The 20,544-nt window shown below is 39.6% G+C and overlaps 1 protein-coding gene across 1 annotated transcript in view; it reads left to right on the forward strand.

Annotated features, from left to right (window-relative positions):
• The window catches only part of THEMIS (thymocyte selection associated), a 157,191-nt gene extending 149,835 nt beyond the window's left edge, over positions 1-7,356 (forward strand). The window contains exon 7 of the mRNA XM_077486925.1: positions 4,591-7,356. Coding sequence (XP_077343051.1) covers positions 4,591-4,613 — 23 coding nt within the window. The 3' untranslated portion in view covers positions 4,614-7,356. The remainder of the gene's footprint in view (positions 1-4,590) is intronic.
• Positions 7,357-20,544: the final 13,188 nt, after the last annotated feature.

A 20,544-nucleotide genomic window follows, 5' to 3' on the forward strand; every position in this document is an offset into this window, starting at 1 on the left:
TCCTTCAATAGAGGGTTAGAGGATAGGGGGAGTTCAGACACCTAGTAATTGAGGGTTAGAGGTATTAGTCAGATCCAGAGGACAAACAGCTCCACAGACTGTATCCAGCAGTCACCGGATAGGCCCCTCTCACTTGACCTAGCAGCCGATGAGATGCTCAACAAAGTCTCTGCCACAGACTTGTTAACTAAACTTAGTGATTTTTGAGAGTAGATATTCAACAAAGTCTCTGCCACAGACTTGACAATTGAACTTGGAGATTTTTGAGAGTTTTAGGAAGAACTACCATACAGTTCCAGATTCTTTCAGCCGACCTGGCGATACTGTACGGATATTGATCCGGGTTGCATCCTCAAACTGAGTTCCCAGGCTCCTCCAGAGACACCAGCCTTGTGCTCGGTCCTCAACTGGAAAAGTTCTCCCCTGGATCCTCCAGCTTTCTCGGCTTCTCCCTGGAGGCGAGACAGCACAGGACCACCCCTGGATCAGCAGGCAACAAAACATTCCTGGGCCTACACTCTCAGTTGCGAAGCCTCGGGCCAGCCGGCCCCGAGGCGCAGATCCATGCGACACAGGCCCTAGGCCAGGACGGCCATGAGGTCGGGGTAGCGGACCCCAGAAAGTGAACGAACCACCCAAAAAAATGGCATCTGTACCTTAAATACCCTCTCCCAGAATGCACAACAGGGAAACAACACTCACTGAACCATTTCCGAGCAAGAGGTGGCATTTAATGCATCCAGCCTACTGCTGTACCACACCCACTGAAGGTGACAGCGACACCTACAGTCAAGTGGGAATCAGTGCAACCCAGCTGGACTGGTACAGAAACCAGAACTTTTAGAGAAATTAGTCTGAGCCAAACTACAGCTTCAGACAATTAAATTTGAAAAAGACAATAGTGTCTGCTCATCAGGAGCAGGGCGCTACACTTGTAAAACACAAGTCTAATGCTCATACTAAAGCTCATTAATACCAGTCTAATGCCCATACTAAAGCACATTTACACTATAGGAGCGTTTGTTAAGGCGTTAGAAAATTAGTCAAGTGGGAACAAGCCCTTAAAGAAACCTAAAGCTCCAACTGCTATCTTCACATGAAAATACATAATATTAATTTGCAATATTACATAATAAAAATAAATAAATAAATCATTATCAACTGACAGATGATCCTTAGATGCCAGCAGAATTTTTCAGATACCTTGGGTTTGACAAAAGCAGTTGTCCATTCTGGATTATTTTCCATGCTCCCAAAAGCTAAGTCAGAGGAGTTATACTGCTTATGCCAGAGCTGACACAGGCCACTTAGCAAATACTGGGCTTTGCAACTTTAATAATTGGGCACCCTTTCCATTGAAAAAAAAAGTAGAAGGTTAACTGCTTTTTAGTTTGAGGGACAGTGAAAGCAATTTTACTTTCCTGATCCTCCACTCCCCTGTGCGCCGACGGTGGACTGTTCCTCAACATCCTAATGTCCAATACAAGGCTATGGACCCTGCTTCATTCTTGATGGCTTTAGACTGCCAAAGCATGGGGGAGAAGAGGCCACAGGGACCAACCAAGCAGCACAAAGGAGCCTGCACAAGCAGAGTATAAGGTAAGTAAACCTGCTTTTACAAATCCCCTAGGCATAATCGAGCAGTCAACCTTTGCAGTGAAGAAGCATCCCCATTACAAGGGAAAAGTTTTACGTTTCAGCTTTAAGTTATCACTTTTCCAATAGAACACTGTCAGTGACAGGAATACTTTTAAACTAGGTAGTCTTTTCCTGTCTCTCAGGGGTTACACTCTTTTTTGCAGGAAAAAAAAATCCTAACAGGTGTTTTGTTTGTCTATAATTTTCAGTGGGAGAATGCAGGCTGCAAATCCATTTCTAGATATGTTTATCTTTAAGTAAATAAGATAGTTGACTGACTGGCACAGTGGGAAGGAATGCTAAGTCCAGCTCTGGACTTAGTGTTATTAAAAGACTGCCTGCAAACATCAGGCTGCTACTGCTGAGTGTGGGCAATAGGCAGCAGAGCCTGATATTCATTGGACATTTAGCACTGGTTCACATCACTTTGAAAAAGGTTCCTGCACCACTTTTTTGTAATTTCAATGAGAATTGAATTGACTTTTGTTAAATGAAGTCGCAAGCCACAATCAATTTGCAGGTTCAAATCGCACTGATCTGTAGGTTTGAAATTGCGCTGAAGTATTTCAATTTCAAAGCTGCACTGGAATGAACCAGGGTTTATCTAGGGAAAGTTGGCTACTTTCATTTGCTCTGGGTGTCTACATTCCCAGCTAACCTCTGCTCTACCTGGTTAGCTCTGCTGAGGATGGAAGAAGTAATAAGCAGAATAATCATGGCTCTTTGGGGAGAAGGGGGCACATCATCATGAATGGAGAGGCTTTGTTTCCCAATGCCTCTCCTTTGCGTTTACTCCAATTTTGTCTCTTCTGCTTCTGTGAGCATAAACATCCATGCTTGGGCAATGTGAGTGTGCATCTTTATTTGAATATATAGTATACATTATAACATATTTTAATGCAGCAGGATCTTGTCCGATTTTCTGGCTACTCTTAAATGCTTATTGCCCATAGAAACTAAAGAAGGGCTTGACATCCTGATATAATCTGACTGCCCTCAGGTATTTGTATTAAGAACACTTGTGGCTGAGCATTTGTAATCATTATGTATAGAAGGCAGGGGAAGTCTATGCCCACGTACACACGGTCGGAGATTTTGCCAACCAAATCCGTCGGATTTTGCCCGTCGGATTTTGTCCGACGGATTGTGTCCTAAACTGTTGCATACACTCAGTCGGGCCAAGTTGGCGAAAAATCCGATCTTTCAGAACGTGATGACGTAATTTCATTACGATGGGACTACATTCAGGCTAGTAGCCAATAGCTTTGATGTAGGAATTTGATCTGAGCATGCGTGGCACTTGGTCCGATGAAAATGCTCTACACATGATCGGATTAGGTCGTCCGGCCCAGTTGGTCGGGAAATATTTCCAACATGTTGGAAAATTGGGTCGGACGGAGATTCGGACGGAATCAGTCCGATGCATACCACACACAGTCGGATTATCTGACGTCACGGTCCGATAAGACTCATTCCGACAGATTCTCCGACCGTGTGTACAAGGGCTTTGACCTAGCCAGTGGCGGAACATCTTGGAGAAAGGTTTTCTGTCCAATCATTATTTTTACTGAGAATTTTCAATGCAAAAATGTCAGGAACAGGCCACTCGAACGTGTTTTGCAATATACGCGAACCAAGAATCCCTGTTTTTATGCAACCATTTTCTAGAACTACAAGAGGGTGTTTAGTACTGTGTAAATGGTTAATTAAGAATTTGTGTGGAACAGGCCATGATTATCTTGTATCTATTGGTCTGTTGTCAATATACCCACTACCTTGTTTACAGAGAGGCCAACACTTTTTCTTCAAAATCATTTGTGCCAATAACTATTAATTACAATTTTTTTAAAGAAAAAAAAAGTGATGACCTTGTCCAGTTTTTTTTGTTTTTGTTTTTTTTAATACGTATCTTCTTGAAAACGTTTCTTTGAAGAAATATATTTACAGAATGTGATTATTTTTCAGAACTACATTACCAGATTTCATGCGGAGGTGGCTGTGCTAATGAAATAATAATACAATACCTCTTCAAAAGAAAAGCTGCGCTAGAACTTATATAGTGCCAGAATAATAATATAACATAATATATCCTGTTTACAAAAAAAAAATTAACAAAAAAAAAATTAACCTCTTTCTCTGGGTGCACCTGCTATATACCTGAAGGGTGTTTTACAGAGTCACTTAAATGGACTGAAATCTCATCTCCTTGTCTCTCTCCCTTTTCTTTGGACTGTTCATGTTTTTTTTTAATTATTTTTTTCTGCACCATTTGCGGTTATATTAATTTATTTTTTGTAAACAGGATATATTATGTTATTCTGGCACTATATAAGTTCTAGCACAGCTTTTCTTTTGAATTATTGTATATTGTGTGTCTCACATTATGTTGCGGCAAGAATTTATTATTTAATTTTCTGTTTCACTGGCACAGGATTTTTGAGTATTCTAGTATTTTTTGGACAGCACTGTTTTCCAATGTTTTTTTTTAAGTTATATAGAAATACAACACCAGCCCCAGTAAAAAACACAGACATATCAGGGGTATTTTCGCCAAAATGTCTAAAATTAAATAGCATTAGATCACTTTAAGATTATGTAAACCTGAACCTTATGTGTACTAAAGGCAAAAAACATGTATTGAAAGACAAGCATTAAGTGTGTGTACAGTATGTGTTTCCAACCTTTTATAGCATCTTTCTTATAATATTGTAGGTTTTATCACATTGTTATCATTTCCATTTTATTTTCCATTAGATCACCAACTTTCATTATAGGAGAAGGTCATTAAATATGATATAGCACCAATAGGTCACTGCAGTTCTTCTGAATAGATGTCTTTATAAATTAAAAGTGATTAGACTGTAATTGTCGTATTCTAATCTTGTCTGCTTGTCGACACCAATTTAAGTGCAAGAAATACTGTATATCTTACATTTATTCTTTTTCTTTCAGATAAAATTACAGAGAAACAATGAGTGACAACTTCAAAAATTAAAGGACAGTTTGCCAAACGCTGTGCTAATAAACCTGTTTTTGTAAAGTGCTGCCACTTTATGCTTTTAGCAGTATTTGGTAACATATTTTGCAGCTGCAACATTTTTTGGGGCATCTGGAGCATGATATGAATATTCTTTATTGTATTATTAATATACATTTTGTAAAGCCTTCAGTTAAGAAATTCAAACCACAGTTTCCATATCTAATTTTTGTCTTATCTGTCAAGAATATACCCTTTTTCTTATAACTTACAAGAAAAATATTATAGCGTGTTTTTTATATTATATATACATATATATGTTACGCTATTTTTGTTAACATACTACCACAGCCAACAAGTTTGCATTGTCTAATTTTTAGCAATAATTTATTTGTAAAATTGTAATAGGGGTATTATATTTTAGCACTTTTTGTTTAACAGAAAAAAGCCTTGTAACCTTGTAAATTGCTGCATGGCATAAAGAAGTTTGTAAATAGGTTAACATTCTGCCCTAAGTAAATAGCCAACCTTACATAAGGGTAATATGGGCTTATTTGAAAATTCAGAAAGAAAATCAACCTTTCAGATAATGAGATAATGTTAATTTGGAACCATGTAAGTAATACTGTTCCTTTACACATGCATCACTTTAGGTGAAGAGCAGCTCTATCCATGTACTAGTGCATAGAAGTGCTATTAATTTAAATGGTAACCGAAGTTAGGCAAAACATTGCAGCACACATTGGCATATGCAGTATATACAAAATATCAACAACAGGGGCTCATTCTTAATGTCCATTACAAAGGGGTTAACTATTGCAGCTATATTGTATGTATGTACCAAAGAATGTCGCAAGAAGGTGTCAAGTAAGGAGAAATGAAGAAACTAAACCAGGAGTATAAGGAGACCTAATGCTCTTAAAGTGGAAGTAAACCCATTGATTTAAACAGTTAAAAAAAAAAGGCATGCCGGGAATGCTGACTGCACATTGGCTGTGCTCTCAGCCAAACTATCAAACCATCCAATGGCTGGTGTCATAACGAATCACATGTGCAGCACCATAGCAGTTGAAGATTAAACAGAGGCAAAGATGGCAGCTTCCTTGGCTGAAAACGATAGGGGAGTTTACTTCCACTTTAAGTCACATCCCAATTAAAGACATATTTGAAAGGAGTGCCCCAGGGATTTTACGGACAAAGAGGAATAGTAAAGTGGGGTACACCAAGGAAGAATTAATGAATTGCAGTCCATATCCTAATGGGGAGATTCACCCTATTTGTTCTGATGACCATTCTCATCAGTTCCAGTGAAAACTGTCTAAGCCCTTGTACACACGGTCGGACATTCCGACAACAAAATCCGTCAGATTTTGTCTGACAGATTTTGTCCGAAACTTGTGTTGCATACACACGGTCGGACAAAGTTGTCGGAAAATCCGATCGTTTCAGAACGTGGTGACGTTATTTCATTACGACGGGACTACGTTCAGGCTAGTAGCCAAAAGCTTTGGTCTAGGAATTTGATCTGAGCATGCGTGGCACAATTCTCTACAAACGATAGGATAAGGTCCCATCGGACCATGTTGTCGGAAAATTTTATAGCCCAGCTCTAAAACTTTGTCGGTCGGATATTCAGATGGAAACAGTCTGATGGAGCCCACACATGGTCGGATTATCCGACAACATAGTCCGATCTGACATTTTCCGTCAGAATGTCCGACCGTGTGTACAAGGGCTAAGAGAGGTTTTTCTTTTGGAGAGATTTTGCCTCACTTCCTAGTCTGTCTCCGGTGTAGGGAAATCTCCTTAACAGACAGAAAAAAAACATGAGTTTAAATCGTTCCCTACTCTAAAATTTCTGGATTTAGATATTTAATTTGAGAACATGATTCTCAGTAATGCTTGTTTTAATCCAGTATGTTAATATTACATCCCCTAAGATTTTGGATGCTATTTCCTGAATTAGTATTCCACTATTTGGCTATAATGTATTTGTGATAGATTGTGTAGCTTAAAGGGGTTGTAAAGCTTTGTTTTTTATTTTCTAAATAGGTTCCTTTAAGCTAGTGCATTGTTGAATCACTTACCTTTTCCTTTGATTTCCCTTCTAAATGTTTTTTTTTCTTTGTCTGAATTTCTCACTTCCTGTTTCTCCTCAGTAAACTTCACAGCATCATCTGAGCGGTGTTTAGTCAGCCAGAATATCTTACTGAACCGCTTACTGAGGAGGAACAGGAAGTGAGAAATTCAGACAAAGAAAACAAAGAAAAAAAACATTTAGAAGGGAAATTGAAGGAAAAGGTAAGTGAACTAACAATGCACTAGCTTAAAGGAACCTATTTAGAAAATAAAAAACAAACATTTACAACCCCTATAAGACCGTGTGATACAAGTAACAAAGGTAACAGTCATATACTGTACTTTTATTAAAACTGCATCCTGTATTTGGAGTTTTTATTTCAAACAGGGCTATGTATTAAAAAAACATAAAAATCAACATTTAAACAAAAGCAACGTGTTTGCTTATAGTGACAAATCAGGTTTTTTGTTTCGATTTTTTTGTGAAACCTAATTGGTCACCTTGGGGAACAGATTTTCTTTTCTTCCCATTTTATTAGGGTTTTTTTTCCCTCTAAAAAGCCTCCATCTAATAAATCTTGTACAGGCCATGACATTTCTGAGACTTAATGTATTTTTATTGTTTTATGTTAGTCATTTTTTTGCATCAATAAATGCTTCCTTGTAAGCCATTTGTATAAACATGTTGTGTTAATTGTGTGGTGAGTGCTTTTGAATCAGAAAATGCTTTAATTTAATGAATGATCTCAGCTTGAGGTAATAGCAACTAGAAAAATAAAAAAAACGGAACACATTTCTGAAGATCTAGTAAAAAACGAATATAAAAAAATGTACATGTTGTGGAATTGGTTTATAAACCGATATGCTTTCCAAAAATTAAAGATTTACCAGAAACCAATATAGTTTTAAGACTAGGTCTTCCTCCATTGCAAAAAGAATGAATCGCCGAAGAGGTTGCATAATTTACTAATGACATTTTAGTTGGCATTTACCTTTTACCTTTTTGCTGAAATAAAGACAATTTGAAAAAAAATTGCCCAGATCAGCTTTGCAAGTTGACAAAATATGGAAATCGATATTTTTATGGAGATATTTGAATTCTGACCTTTTATAGATCGGCTTAGATAATAACTCTGATGATTCTAGCACTACTTTACATGCAGTATTTACTATATTCAGCTAAGCTGTAAGTAGTAAAGTTTATATTTAGTTTACTTTTACAAACAGATTACATATATACAGGGAAAGACAAGGGAGGGGGCAGCAGCCTCAGGTGCGGGTGGAGCGATTGCCTTCGCCAGAGAGCAACAGAGAACCTTGCAGAGTAGCAGAAGGGTGCCATGTGCTGGAACACTCTCCTGCAATTGGTTATAGAAGAAGAAGTCACACATCTGTCAGATGCAGTGATTTGTACCCGACAGATGACTGTTAATTCCAGTCTCTGACACTGGCCAGTACTCTAGCACAAAGGGCTCATTAATTGTTGCAGTGTTGAATTATTCCTTCATGCTGCATTTGTGGCCATTGGCAGTGTTAACCCCTTAATGTGTCATTAGTGACCAGTGACAGTGTTTCTTAACCCTTTAATGCTGCATTACAAAGCGGTTAATTAACACTGCCACTGACCACTAATGAAGCCTGAAGGAGGTAATTAACACGACCACTGGCTGCTAATGCAGCATGAAGGAGTTAATGCTGCTACTAGCCAATAATGCAACATGGAGTTAATTAACACTGCCATTGTAATATATTAGTGACCAGTGTCAGGTAATTAACCTCTTTATGCTCCATTACTGGCCAGTGGAAGTTTGTTAGCCCCTTTGGGCTGCATTAGTGGCTAGTGCCAGTGTTTATTAACCCCATCATACTGCATACTTGGCAAATGGTTACCCCATTTGTGCTGTATTATGAAGGGTTAATAAACACTGCCACTGATGCAGTATGACGGGCTTAATATACATTGCCAGTGGGAAGGGATGTTTTAAATAGCAAGTGCCACTGGCCATCAATGCAGGAAGAAGGTTAAGAGGCTACTAATAAAGTGTGGTCTAAATAGTATAACATGATTGACAACCAATGTAGGTGGTATTATTGCATAAACAGGCACCAATGCAAGGGTTTTTTTATTACAGAAACTGGTACCAATGTCGAGGTTTATTATTGCAGAAACTGCTACCGATGCTAGGGGGTTATTATTGCAGAAACTGGCAACATTGCTGGGGGTTATTTTTGCAGAACCTGGCACCAATGGTGGGGATAATTTTTGCAGAACCTGACACCAATGCTGGGGATAATTATTGTGGAACCTGGCACCAATGTGGGGGTTATTATTACAGAATCCTCTGCCTTCTCTGACCTTAATGTACTTTACTGCAGCAATTATTTTACTTCGACTTGCTCCTAAGTGTGCCTTGCAGTGAAAAATATAGCAGGATTTTATGACATTGTAACATGTACCCACACCTCTTTTGGAATGAATGAGAGGGCGCAGTTTGCCATTTTTGCTCTGGACACCAGATGACCTTGTACCAGCACTGCTTATATAGTCTAGGTTTTCATTCCTTTCAAATTCACCCAAAATACAGGGAAAATAAAAACCCAAAACTGCAGGACTCTAGGGAGAATACAATCATATTACAAAAGAATATTGTAGAAGAAGTAGGCACTCAAAGGACTTCCATAGAGGAACAAAGAGGAAAGAAATACTCTACAATGTTCATAATAATATAATTTACTAGTGAAATTAGAAAGAGGGCAACCTTATTCTAAAGTTAAATACAGTAGGGGCAGATTATAATTAACAAACAGGGTCAGGATGGCAAAGAGTATGCATACAGTACAGAACAACATTGACAGAGTAAAAAATTGTGCAAACAGGAGTTTGTGGAGACCCTCTTAGTACATACAGTTCTACTCAAATTTTTGCATACCCTTGGATAATTGGTAATATACAGTATGTACCAATTTTAAAGAAAACCTGAGTAAGCACATTTATTTTATTTGTTATGGAATTCAAATTCCACTGTAGGTCATAACAGAATGACACAATCATGAAACAAAACATAGCAACAAGTAAACAAATTAAATGATCCCTATTCAAAAGTCTGCATTCACTTACTACTTACATCAATGACAGTGATCATTCTTTTGTAATAGTTGTCTATGAGGCCCCAAATTCTTGCGGGTGGTATAGCTGCCCATTTGTCTTTGCAAAATGCCTCCAGGTCATGCAAAGTGGTTGGTCATCTTTCATAAATGGCCCATTTGAGATCTCCCCAGATGGCTTAATGACATTAAGGTCAGGAGACTGTGATGGCCACTCTAGAACCTTTACCTTTTTCTGCTGTAAACACTGGAGGGTTAACTTGGCCTTATGCTTAGAGTCAATGCCGTGCTGGAATATCCAAGAGCTTCCCAATGCGCAGCTTTTGTGTAGAAGCATGCAAATTGACTGCCAGTATTTTCTGATAACATGCTGAATTCATCTTGCCTACAATTTTTCCAAGATCCCTGTGCCTTTAGAGCTCACACACCCCCACCACGCTTCACAGTGGGGATGGTATTCTTCTAGCTATAGACCTTATTGACCCCTCTCCAAACATAGCACTCATTGTTGTGACCATAAAGCTCTATTTTTGCCTCGTCACTCCAGACTATTTGTGCCAGAAGCTGTGAGGCATGTCAAGGTGTTGTCGAGCAAATTGTAACCAGGCTTTTTTTGTGGTATTTCTGCAGTAAAGGCTTCTTTCTGGAAACTCAACCATGCACCTAATTTTTGTTAGTATTTTTGTATTATGCTCCTTAAAGACCTGGTGTAGGGAGGAGGGATTTTGGTTTCTAGAGCACTGGGCTTACTTTTTATTGGGGTGCAACCTATATGTTAAAGACGGTTTGCACTTGAATGGAAGGGGGTCTGCTGTGCTGGGGGAGAGGTTTATGGGAAGGCTGGAGGAATATTTAAACTAGGATTGAGGGGGGAGGGTGAATGAGAATTCCATTGGGCAGACAGGTCAGTTAGGGGTCAGACATTAATAGAGGGTTGAATGGGGATAGATGGGGGGAGGGTTATGGCAGGTGACAAGAATGTTCCCATGTTGCAAACAGCCATTGGAAACTATAGTGCCATGTGTACTACTAAAAATGATATGAAAAACACCAGAGCAAAATATAATAATGCATTAAAGTGTTTGTTCCCCAATGGCAGAAGTGAGTTGGAAGCTCTGGTGCATGAGGAGAGCTATGATGTAATCGGTATTGATGAAACTTGGCTTCAATCCTCACATGACTGGGCTATTAATATTCCTGGCTATGCACTCTTTCGGAAAGAGGGTAAAAGGGAAAGGTGGCGGGGTCTGTCTCTATGTGAGAAGTGATCTCAAAGCAAGTGTGAAAGAGGACCTGGTTGATGGAGAGTGTGATTAGTCTGAAACATTATGAGTGGAACTGCATATAGATGTGTGTAGTTCAAAGTTAATCATTGGAGTTTGTTATAGACAACCAATGTTAACGAGGAGGTGGAGACTCAGCTCCTTGTACAGATGGAAAGGGCTGCAAGGGCTGGGACTGTGATAATAATGGGGGATTTTAACTACCCAGGAATTGACTGGAGCAATGGCACTGCTGGGACAGTTAAAGGACAAACATTTATAAACCTATTACAGGACAATTTTATGGTCCAGTTTATTGAGGCCCCAACTAGGAATGAAGCTCTGTTGGACCTGGTAATCTCAAACCATGAAGAGCTTATTACTAATGTTTGGATAAAGGAACACCTGGGTAGCAGTGATCATAACATGATTTCATTTGATGTTAGCTGTAAGCAAGAAATACATACGGGAAAGATAAAAAATACTTAACTTCAAGAGAGAAAATTTTCCAGGGATGAGTGCTGCTCTCCAGGACTTAGACTGGGAGGTAATATTGGCATTGATAAACACAGAACAGAAATGGGAATTCTTCAAAAAGACTGTTTGGGACCTCACTGCAAAGTATATTCCCTTGGGCAATAAGTTTAAAATGGTAAAAATAAAACTTATGTGGCTCACGGTCAAAGTTAAAAAAGCTATAAACAATAAGAAAAGAGCTTTTATAAAATATAAAAATGAAGGAACACTAGTGTTATTTAAATGTTACAAAGAATTTAACAGACTATGTAAAAAGGAAATCAAGGATGCAAAAATTCAAAACAAACGACAGATTGCAAAAGATAATAGGACAAACCCCCAACAATTCTTCAAATATATTAATAATAAAAAGATCAGGTCTGAGCATGTAGGCCCTTTACAAAATAATCTAGAGTGGGTGACTGGGGACAAAGAGAAGGCTAATTTATTAAATACTTACTTCAGCTCTGTGTATACCAAAGAGCATGGGGGGGGGGGGGGGCCCATGTCAATAATGGGGATGGTATTGACACAGCCCCGAATGATCCACAATGGCTCAAAAGTTCAAAAGTGATATGGTCCAGAAATATTTAGACAGAATAATGGTGGATAAAGCACTTGGACCAGATGCCATCCACCCACGGATCCTAAAAGAATTGAGCTCTGTAATTTCAAAGCCATTGTATCTAATTTTTAGGGACTCATTAATGACAGGAATAGTACCACTGGATTGGCGTAGAGCGAATGTGGTGCCTATATTTAAAAAGGGAACAAAGTCTTTACCAAGTAACTATAGACCTGTTAGTTTAACTTCTATAGTTGGCAAGATACTGGAGCGTTTAATAAAAGACCACATAGACGAGTTCTTGCTGTAAAAAAAACATTTTAGGCAACAGACAGCATGGATTCATGAAAGACAGAAGTTGTCAGACAAACCTGATTTATTTTTATGAAGAGGTAAGTAAAACCTTGGACTGAGGCGTGGCGGTGGACGTGATATACTTGGATTTTGCAAAAGTGTTCCATACAGTTCTGCACACATAGCTGATGTGTAAGGTAAAGTCTACAGGCTTGGAAATATCAGTTTGTAAATGGGTAGAAAACTGGCTAAAAGACAGAATTCAGAGAGTAGTGGTTAATGATTTCTTACTCTGAATGGTCTAGGGTTATCAGTGGTGTACCCCAAGATTTAGTGTTGGGACCCTTACTTTTTAATATCTTTATAAATGATATTGGGTCTGGGATCAAAATAAAGTAACATTTCTGTCTTTGCAGATAACACCAAGCTATGTAGTGGAATAACGTCCTTACAGGAATTCTCCAATTTACAAGCTGTCCTCAATGCTCTTTCTAATTGGGCGACTATGTGGCAGATGAGGTTTAATGTTGGTAAATGTAAAGTTATGCACTTGGGGGCTAAGAATATGCATGCATCATACATGCTAGGGGGAGGACAACTGGGGGAATCTGTAGTGGAGAAGGATCTGGGGGTTTTGGTAGATCATAAGCTCAATAATAGCATGCAATGCAAAGCTGCGGTTTCCAAAGCGAGCAAAGTCCTTTCTTGTATTAAGAGAGGTATGGACTCCAGAGAGAGAGATATCATTTGACCCCTGTTCGAATCATTAGTAAAGCCTCATCTGGAATATGCATTTCAGTTTTGGGCACCAGTTCTCAAAAAGGATATCGGGGAACTGGAGAAAGTGCAGAACAGGGCAACCAAACTTATAAGAGGCATGGAGCTGAGCTATGAGGAAAGATTAGTGGAACTGAATTTATTCACTCTTGAGAAGAGGAGAATAAGGGGGCATATGATCAACATGTTCAAATCTATAAGGGGTCCATATAGTGAACTTGGGGTTGAGTTATTCACTTTACGGTGAACATAGAGGACATGGGGGCACTCTCTACATCTAGAGTGGAAGAGATTTCATCTCCAAATATGGAAAGATTTCTTCACAGTAAGAGCTGTGTGAAATTTGGAATAGACTCCCTCCAAAAGTGGTTCTGGCTAGCTCAGTAGATTGCTTTAAGAAAGGCCTGGACACTTTCCTAAATGTACATAATATAACTGGGTACTAACATTTATAGGTAAAGTTGATCCAGGGAAAATCCGATTGCCTCTTGGGGGATCAGGAAGGATTTTTTCCACATGCTGTAGCAAATTGCAGCATGCTGTGCTGTTTTTTTTTTGCCTTCCTCTGGATCAACTGTGGCTATAGAATTGGGTATATTGGATTGTTCGATATTTTTTATTTTATTTTTATTTTATTTTTTATGGTTCAACTGGATGGACTTGTGTATTTTTAAACCTGACTAACTATGTAACCACATCATCTTTTTCCAGAGCAGCCTGTATTTCTCTTGAGTAACCTGTGGGTTTTTCTTTGTATCCTTAACAATTCTTCTGGCAGTTGTGGCTGCAATCTTTCTTGGTCTACCTGAACTTGGCTTGGTATCAAGACATCCCTGAATTTTCCACTTCTTAATAAGTTATTGAATAGTGTTCACTGGCATATTCAAGGCTTTGGATATCTTTTTTATATGCTTTTCCCTCTTTATAAAATTCCATTACCTTGTTACGCAGGTCTTTTGACAGTTTTTATTGCTCTCCATGGCTCAGTATTTAGTCCGCTCAGTGCAACCATGTGAGACGTAACAATCTCATTGACTATACACAGACACAAATTGCAGTTTAAAAACCCACAGATTTGGAAATGTAATCTTTAATTGCCATTTTAACCTGTGTGTATCTGTAACAAGGCCAAACATTTCAGGGTATGTAAACTTTTAATCAGGGTCATTTGGGTGATTTTTGTTATTATGATTTAAAAAGAAGAAAAACAACTATGTGATAATAAATGGCTTAATGTGACCACTATCCTTAATTAAAAGACAGTTTTTTTTCTCATGATCAGTCATATTTTCTGTATCAATGGCAAAATTTAAAGATTTCTGCCCGGGTATGCAAACTTTTGCGCACAACCATATTAACAAAAATCAAAGCTTCAATTGTTTCCTGTAACTACTGTATTTATCGGCGTATAACACACACTTTTCCCCCTAAAAATCAGGGGGAAATCGTGGGTGTGTGTTATACGCCGATCCCCCGCCGATTCTGAGTCTCTCCGGCCATTCTCACGGCTTTCGGGCGTTCTCGGAGGCTTTCGGCTGTTCTCTGAGGTTTTCGGGCGCTTACGGCCGTTCTCGGAGGCTTTCGGCTGCTTTCGGCCATTCTCTGTGGCTCTTGCAGTCCCGCGTGAACCGGTGAGAGCTGCCGAGAATGGGCGAAAGCCTCCGGGAACGGCCGAGAGCCGACGAGAACTATTGAGCGCCACGGAGATACACAGGACATCCGGACATCCTGTATCTCGGCGGCGCCATTTTTTAATTCTGCAGGTGGAACTGGGACAAAGCTGCAGGTGGAACTGGGACAAGGCTGCAGGTGGAACTGGGACAAGGCTGCAGGTGGAACTGGGACAAGGCTGCAGGTGGAACTGACAAGGCTGCCTTGATGGGCATTTAAATGTAAGTTTTTTTTTTCTTAAACTTCCCTCCTAAAAGTTTTTTTTCTTTAAAATTCCCTCCTAAACTTTTGCGTTATATGCCGGCGCGTGTTATACGCCGATAAATACGGTAGTTATCAGTTGTATGTTCTTCTTTTAGGATTTTTCTCCCACGCTCATTTGCAGGAAACTTTATTAAAGTATTTGTAGATTATTTTTTCAAGTGCTATAGCTACCTACTAGTTTTTACTAATGAGCAATAGTACCAAACAATAATTTGCCTGAAATATTGCAGAAATTTGTCATGGTTAGGGCAAGACAAAGGAAAATACACTGTGCATATCTGCATACACCGTTACCAATTTTTTGTTCCTTTAAGACACTTTAAGTGTGGAGAGTCCCTCTTGGTCTGCTGAGGGTCCAGTGAGCTCCTTATGAAGAAACACAAAGTTTCTGCTGCTCTGGGGGTATTGTTGGTCTTTTGGCCCAAGTCTCCTTTCCTGAACTTCAGATCTGCTCCCTCTCTCCTTATCTCTAAAATAAGTGGGCGGTGTTCTCTGGTCCATGGAGGAGAGGGAAGCTAAACAGGGCTGGCGGCTCTGCTTGGGATTTCTGCATAGAGCAGGCGATGTTTTTGACTTACCATGTGGGTTGGGAGTTTTCTGGATTTCCAGCATATCACCAGGTATTCTTCTATAACTGTGGCATTTTGGGGGGATGGAACTTGGGGAGGTGTGCATGTATTGCAAAGAAGTACTAAGAATTTGTGTTTTGTTTTGCCCAGACACTTTTACTATTACAAAAAAGATTGAATTTGGCCAAGACTGTCCAGTCTCTTGCTTTTTTCATCTATTATGAATCAGCCTTCATTATAAAATATTGATATGAAAATTGCCATCAAATGTCTGTCTCACTTCAATGGTATATTTCATATCTTTTATGTTTTTAGAAGTAGGTGAAGATAAATAGAACTATTGTTTCTTGTATCTAGCTCTACACCTGATTGACAGGAACTGAAACACCAGTTGAAAATTTGCTGTTATTTGATGTTCAATACATTTGGTAGGTTGAGATAGAGAAAGCTGTTGTTTTTTTTAAGTATAACTAAAACTTTTTTTTCCTTTTGGATAGGGTGGAGAGGGATTAACACTGGTCAGTTTTCATTGCTTTCTTTGCCCCATTTAAGGAGATTCACCCTCTCTATTTGTCCTGTTTACCATTACAAATTAAAAATAAAAGAAAATCCCACATTTTGGCCTATTCCCAGAAAAGTAGGGGGACATCTTCCAATGGGGACACTAGTTTTGGTGATCTGGGGGTATCCAAGAAATTCCCTTAATTTTCAGGGATTTCTTCTCACTTCCTGTTTGGCTATGGGACAGTAAGTGAAGGGAAATCTCCACAATGGGATACAGATGGCGGAAAAAAAAAAATCTGACACAGCTTAAAACCCTGTAGTTCTACTTAAAAATAATTTACAGATTTCATTTTTTACATTTTTTTTTGTTTCTTTATAAAGTGTTTTCTGCCTTGGTCAAGCTACTTTGGGCAGGCAGGAAGTTCTAGGCCTGAAAACCATTCAGCTTGTAAAAATAAAAAAGGATTCCTTGCAATATAAGGCCACCAACTCAGACACTTGTTACTGCAGTGGTGAGCTGCAACTTAAGGCAAATGGGCAATGGGCAGTAACAAGTGAATGCTGCACTTTGAGCATCTTTGAGGAACTTAACCGATTCAGCCCTGGAAGATTTTACCCCCTTCCTGACCAGAGCACTTTTTGCGATTCAGCACTGCATTGCTTTAAAATGGGGTGCCCCCTAAAAAAAAAAATTGAAAAGTCAGCAGCTACAAATACTGCAGCTGCTGACTTTTAATAATCGGACACTTACCTGTCCCAGGGTCCAGCGATGCGGGGGCACGAAGCCCCCCTCATTCCCCGCTCTGCTCGCAGCGCCAGCATTCTTAATGTGGGCACCCGGCTGTGGCTTCACAGCCAGGCACCCACTGTGCATGCTCGAGCGACGCCACGCGCCGTGATACGCCGCACAGTCATCTGGGACACGTGACAGGTCCCAGATGACTGTGCGGCACTGAGGGGAAGTGATGTCACCAGCCCAGGCAATGAAGGAGGCAGACTACGAGGGAACCCTAGCAACAGACATTTAGAGGTGAGTAATTTTTTTTTACATTTTTTTATGAATTTTAAGCATTTTATTTTTTTTGGGTGGCAACACCACTTTAACTGACAATTGCATGGTCATACAAACAAAATTGATGCCCTTTTTTCCCACAATAGAGCTTGCTTTTGGTGGTATTTGATCACTGTTTTTCTTTTTGTTTTTTTTTGTGCTATAAACAAGTGACAATTTTGAAAAAAAATATGTTTTAATTTTTGCTATAATAAATATCCCCCAAAAATATATAAAAAAACATTTTTTTTTCTTCAGTTTAGGCTTCTACATATTTTTGGTTAAAAAAATATCGCAATAAGTGTATATTGATTTGTTTGCGCAAAAGTTATAGTGTCTACAAAATAGGGAATGGTTTTATGGCATTTTTATTAGTTTTTCTTTTTTTTTACTAATAATGGCAGTGATCTGTGATTTTTATCGGGACTGTGATATTATGGCAGACACGTCGGACAATTTCGATACATTTTTGGGACCATTTATCGATCAATGCTATAAAAAAGGCACTGATTACTGTAAAAATGTCAGAATAAAGGGACCATAGATGACACAGCAGTGTAAAACTGGCCAGCAGACATGGGCCGAACACCACCTGTTCGGTTTACAGCAGAACTCCCGAACAGGGGAAATGTTCTAACCCAAACAGCGAACCCCATAGCAGTCTATGGGAGCTGAACAAAAACAATAAAAAGTGCCCATTTTTAAGGCTTATATGCAAGTAATTGTAATGGGGTAATGGGGCTCCAGGTTCTGCCCTGGGGGACATGTATCAATAACTTTTTTTTTTTAAAGCAATATTTTTCTTCATTTCCCTTAATGTGCCTGTATAGTGACGCATTTGTAGCATGCATAAAACATGAACCGAGCCAGACCACATGAATGAATTAATGAATGAATGATTTGTATAGCACTGCAAATGCAAACTGAATCGCCTCAAGGCACTTGGTCTGTCCTGTGTTGTCCTGCTTCTTAGAAGAGGTGGGTCTTGAGTTTTTTTCTGAAGGCCCTATGGTTTTCTTCCATGCGGATGTTGGTGGGTAGAGCGTTCCATAGCCGTGGTCCTTGGACTGCTAATCTTCATTCCCCCTTAGATTTGTAGTGGGACTTGGGGATGAGGAGGTGGTTTTGGTTTGTTGATCGGAGGCTGTGATTGGGTATGTAGTGTTATATTTTCTCACATAGGTATTGAGGAGCGTTTCCTTGTGTACATTTGTGGGTGAATCAGAGGGTCTTGAATGTGATCCTATCCTTTACCGTTAGCCAATGGAAGGTCCTTAGGGATGGGGAGATGGATTCCTAGGGTTTCTTCCCCGTGACTAGCCTTGCTGCTTTGTTTTGGATGACTTGTAGGCGTACAATTTGGTAATTAGGTAGTCCTATGTAGAGGGAATTTGCGTAGTCGAGTCGCAAATTAATGATTGTTCCAACTACTACTGCTTTCTCCTTTTCTGGAATTAAGGGGATGAGTCCGCGTAGCAGGCGGAGAAGATGTGGGATCCACTGTCTACTGATCCTATTTGTGCATCCATAGTTATCTCTGCGTCAAAGATGACTCCGAGACTTTTGGCTTTGGTGCTTGGAAGGATGGTCTGTCCAAGGATGGGGGGGTGGTGTCCATGGGGTCTTAGTTTTTTTTTTATTGCGGTTTGCGTTGAGGAGCAGAAGCTCTGTTTTTGGTCCATTGAGTTTGAGGGAGTTAGTGGTCATCCAGTCATCTATCAATGTAAGACATGTTTCTAGTTTCTGGTATTGGTCTTTTTGTCCGGTGATGCGGAAGTAAAGTTGAGTGTTGTCAGCGTATGAATGGAAGCATAGATCCGATTTGCTGATGATTTTGAAGAGTGGACGGATGTAAATGTTGAAGAGTACCGGTGACAAGGGTGATCCTTGAGGGACTCCATAAGAAATTGCCTCGAGTTTCAGACATGCCCTCAACCGGGGGGGGGGGGGGGGCTGGGTGCTTTTATGCAGGGAGGCTCTGCCCCCCACCCTAAAGCACCGTGTAACCATGTTGATGGGAACAAGAGCCTCATATCCACAACCATGGGTGGGGACTTATTGAAATCTAGAATCCCTCTTTAACAAGGGGGCCCCCAGATCCCGGCACCCCCTTCGGGTACATTGCAATTAGTACATAGTCAAAGTGCAGAGCAGACATTCGGCGGGACGCCTCCCAGGAGGTGGGAGAGTTTTTGATTTATTTGTATTCTTCAAGTCTGGCAGGTGGCATGATTGATGATGGACATTAACACCTGATGGGTCATCGGCTATTAAGGAATGCCGCTGCTGGCCTCCTGACCTTGCTCCTTAACAACCAGCTTACACTGCACCCTGATTGGGCAAAGCAGAGCTCAGTGCATTGCAGGGTTTTCATCAGGGAAAACTCATGCATGGGCCGAACCATTCGCTCATCCCTACTGGCCAGCAGCAAGACAATTTGAAACAGCAAGTTCAGGACCAAATTATTATATAAAAGAATAAGATATTTCACAAGATACAGCAGTGTAAAAGTGTACAGCAGTAGGGCAGTTTTAATCAGTGATAATTGGCCTAATCAGTGTATGCCTAAATCTTATTTTATCTATTTGGATTGGAGGTTGTGGTGGGATGAGTGTTATAATGTGGTTTAGGTGAACATTGTTTCTGCACTTATTTTTTTTTATTCTTTATGTTTAGGCCTCTTGCGCATGATGCTCCTGTTTGAGCATGTACTTTTCAGACTTTTTCTTGTACGTATTTGGCATATTTACGAGCATTCTCGCTTATGCTTGCATATTGTCCCGCAAATGCGTGGAAATGTATTCTATTTTAGCTCAGTAAAAAAAAAAGAAAAACTGTATTGAGCTTTTTCAACCTTCAGTGTGCAAGAGGCCTTAATTTTATTTAATTTCATTTTGTTATTGTCTGTTTTGTAATATCTTTTCTGTAAATATTTTCTTGCACTATTTTTCTCTTATGTTCATTAAAACAATATTTTAAACTATTTGCAATGAATATCTGAATGTTAGAAATGAAATCATTTTTCTCTTTGTGAGGACTACTACACGTTACATTCCTGTCTAGGTGTGACAGCGAGCGTCGCAGACATTTCTTAAAATTCATAATTACAACATCAGATGTTGTGAATGGTGTGTGTGTGTTTGAAAAAGGTTAACCTGCCCCAGTGATAATCACTATCAGTCTGCTGGCTTTAAGATTGCTATCCTATGAACTGGAAAATCTCTTCACAGGGTGAAGTTGAGAGTGGAATATGTCACATTAGTATAACCAGA

The sequence above is a fragment of the Lithobates pipiens genome, unplaced genomic scaffold, assembly GCF_037356315.1.
Source record: "Lithobates pipiens isolate NorthernLeopardFrog02 unplaced genomic scaffold, aLitPip1_a1.2 Scaffold_18, whole genome shotgun sequence".
Lineage (NCBI taxonomy): Eukaryota > Metazoa > Chordata > Amphibia > Anura > Ranidae > Lithobates > Lithobates pipiens.